At 48.0% G+C, this 3,468-nt stretch overlaps 1 protein-coding gene across 1 annotated transcript in view; it reads right to left on the reverse strand.

Annotated features, from left to right (window-relative positions):
* Positions 1 to 3,282, reverse strand: part of HAUS1 (HAUS augmin like complex subunit 1) — a 24,248-nt gene extending 20,966 nt beyond the window's left edge. The window contains exons 1-2 of the mRNA XM_017529705.2: positions 2,812 to 3,282; positions 2,426 to 2,600 (exon numbers count right to left, since the gene is read on the reverse strand). Coding sequence (XP_017385194.1) covers positions 2,426 to 2,600; positions 2,812 to 2,826 — 190 coding nt within the window. The 5' untranslated portion in view covers positions 2,827 to 3,282. The remainder of the gene's footprint in view (positions 1 to 2,425; positions 2,601 to 2,811) is intronic.
* Positions 3,283 to 3,468: the final 186 nt, after the last annotated feature.

The following is a 3,468-nucleotide window of genomic DNA, read 5'->3' on the forward strand; positions in this document are numbered from 1 at the left end:
AAAAAAAAAAAAAAAGAAAAAGAAAGAAAGACGTATGTGTGGAATAGGGGAGCAAAAAGGTAGACGTGGCGCGCGCGGGAGACCCGCCAGTGGCGCGAGAATGTCAAAAACGCGTTTTCCGGGAGGCCACCGATCCCCGCTCCCGCCCGAGCACCTTCGCTTCTCTCTCCTCCGGCGGCTCCATAGCTGCCACTCCCGCCACTTCACTGCGAACTCCTCGCGTAAGACGCGCCCCGCTCGCTCCCTAGGCCCCGCCCACACGCCGTTGGCCCCGCCCCTGGCCGGGCCCGGGATTTCTGGGAGTTGTGGTTTTTCCTGAAACTACTGGCCGCTGAGAGCCTCTGTGCAAGGCTGATCCAAGGCTCTGAGATTGCAAGCCTCGCTGCCTTGCCACCTCCCCGCTTTTCCCGCCTTCCGCGGTATAATTTCCAGTACGAGAAGTAGAGCCGCCTACATCCAGGTTGTTTTTTCTTTCTTTTATTTTTATTTCTTGCTTGAATCACTTGTCTTAAAAAAAAAGTACTTGAAACGTTTGGTTCTTGCTTAGCAAGATGTTTTTGTGTCTCACACATTGATTGCATCCACTTAGAATTTTTATTCTACCCTGGCAATATGAGCTGTGGCAATCTTAACCTGATCCGTTAGTCCCCTAAGAACTAACGAAAATTTTTTTGAGATGGGAGTCTCGCTCTGCTGCCAAGGCTGGAGTGCAGTGGCTTGATATCAGCTGAGTGAAACCTCCGCCTCCGGGTTCAAGCGATTTTCCCGCCTCAGCCTCCCGAGTAGCTGGGATTACAGGCGCCTGCCACCACGCCTGGCGAATTTTTGCATTTTTAGTAGAGACAGGGTTTCACCATGATGGCCAGGCTGGTCTCGAACTCCAGATCTCAGGTGATCCGCTCTCCTCAGCCTCCCAAAGTGCTGAGATTACAAGTGTGAGCCACCATTCCCAGCTAGGAAAATGTTTTTTAGGGGTATCAATCTGCTGGGACTGTCACTGTGGATCAGCCATTCTTCAGTTCATTTCTTGCCTTCCCTAAAGATCTCCCCTCTCCATCACCCTGTATTTAAACACAATGAGAGGTTCTTTTTTTTTTTTTTTTTTTTTTTAAACAGAGTCTCTCTCTGTTGCCCAGGCTGGAATGCAGTGGCATGATCTCGGCTCACCCCAACCTCCGCCTCCTGGTTCAAGGAATTCTCCTGCCTCAGCTTCCCGAGTAGCTGGGACTACAGGCGTGCGCCACCACACCTAGCTAGTTTTTGGGGGTTTTTTTGTTTCTGTTTTTGGCTTTTTGAGATGAGTCTTGCTCTGTCGCCAGGCTGGAGTGCAGTGGCGAGATCTCAGCTTACTGTAGCTTTCATCTGCCAGGTTCAAGTGATTCCTCTGCCTCGGCCTCCTGAGTAGCTGGGACTACAGGGACTACAGGCACACACCACCACACCCAGCTAATTTTTGTAATTTTAGTAGAGACAAGGTTTCACCATATTGGTCAGGTTGTTCTTGAACAACTGACCTCAGGTGATTCACCCGCTTTGGCCTCCCAAAGTGCTGGGATTATATGTGTGAGCCACGGTGCCCGGCCTAAATGTACTTTTTCTTCTTCTTCTTTTTTTTTTTTTTGAAGGGAAGGGAAGGGAGGGGAGGGGAGGGGCAAGGATTGCCACTTTTTCAAACTATATATGCCCAGCAGAAAATTTGAATGCAATCTCCTTATATGTAGTCATAGAGTAATTTTGCCTAAGTCTCACATTTCATGGCTGCCACCTCAGTTCTATATGACTATATAGGTCTATATGACTAAATCATGGAGACTGGAAACAGACCAAGCAGAGATGTAAGTAAAAAACCACAGGGCATCTCATGTGTCAGGCTAATAAGTTTAGACCCTATTTTAAGGCTTACTGTTTTGCTATCAGAATACCAATAAGATATTTAGTATAATAAAATTTATCATTTAGAGTTACTACTGGCCGGGTAGGGTGGCTCATGCCTGTAATCCTAGCACTTTGGGAGGATGAGCCAGGTGGATCACGTGGGATCAGGAGTTCAAGACCAGCCTGGCCAACATGGTGAAACCCCGTCTCTACTAAAATACAAAAATTAGCCCGGTGTGGTGGCACAGGTCTCTACTCGGGAGGCTGAGGCATGAGAATCGCTTGAACCTGGGAGGTGGAGGTTGCAGTGGGCCAAGATCACACCACTGCACTCCAGCCTAGGCGACAGAGCAAGATGGTTTAAAAAAAATTATATATATATAACATAAAGCAATAAAAAAGAAAATGCTATAACAGAGTGGAAGAAGAATCTGGGAAAAACAAAGAAGCAAAACAAGTAGTCTACAGTAAATTAACCCTGTATGCTTTAGTGTTATAAAATTTGGTTACCTCTATTTATTCTCATTCGAAACTCTGGACTTAATCTCACCTTCTGACTCGTATTCACTTGCTTTCTGCTTCAAGTCCTCTGTCACCAGGTAGACATCCCTGTCCCGGACCCTGTTGCGTTCTGAAAGGTGATATAAAATCTCTGTGGTCCGTGGGTTCACCTCATACTGTGGAATGGGATGATCTCCAAATATTTTTTTTAACCACGCAGCAACCTAAGCATTAAAAGACAGACAAATACTACAAGCCTTGTTTACTGTAATGGCACGATGAGACTATGACAGCGAAGTGCTCAAAAGCAAACTAAATGTTTTCTGTGACTATTCGGAAGTCCTACTTCACCTCACTTGTCTTTAGGGAGATACTAGATATCAGGAAATAAAAAATGAGCAAGTACACAATGAATCGTACAAGACGCAAAATTACCAGAGAACAATCCATTCTTTCCCAAGTCTACAAAAGCAGTACAGGCTAACAATTTGCCTCTCTTGAAAAGCCTTAAAGCTTAATAGACCAGTGCGAAAGCATTATTAGGCCGTGCATAGTCTGAAAACAACCATTGTTCCTCCATCAGCAGAAGCTCCGCCACGCTGGGAGCCTCCCAGTGTTGGGATGCAGGGCGCAGAAGCAGCTCAGGTGTGAAAGCAGCCGGGTGAGCAGCAAACAGCGAGGCTTGGCTGGAAGGCGGGTTTGGCTTCAGAAGTCCCGCTCCAGTCTGTTGACAGGGGCTGCACAACGCCTCTTCCAGGCCAGATCCAAACAAAGGGAGGCCCAAACAGGAAGGGAAGCGCCTTTTTCAGGAGGGTCTAAGCACAGGGGGTCTTGCAGATCGTGACCGCGGCACTAAAGACAGATGAGTGGGCCGGGCACGGTGGCTCACGCCTGTAATCACAGCACTTTGGGAGGCCTAGGCGGGCGGATCACCAGTGGTCAGGAGTTCGAGACCAGCCTGGCCAACATAGTGAAACCCCATCTCTACTAAAAATACAAAAATCAGCCGGGCGTGGTGGCAGGCGTCTGTAAGCCCAGCTACTCAGGAGGCTGAGGCAGGAGAATCGCTTGAACTCGGAAGGCAGAGGTTGC

Source organism: Cebus imitator, unplaced genomic scaffold (assembly GCF_001604975.1).
Source record: "Cebus imitator isolate Cc_AM_T3 unplaced genomic scaffold, Cebus_imitator-1.0 Scaffold60, whole genome shotgun sequence".
Lineage (NCBI taxonomy): Eukaryota > Metazoa > Chordata > Mammalia > Primates > Cebidae > Cebus > Cebus imitator.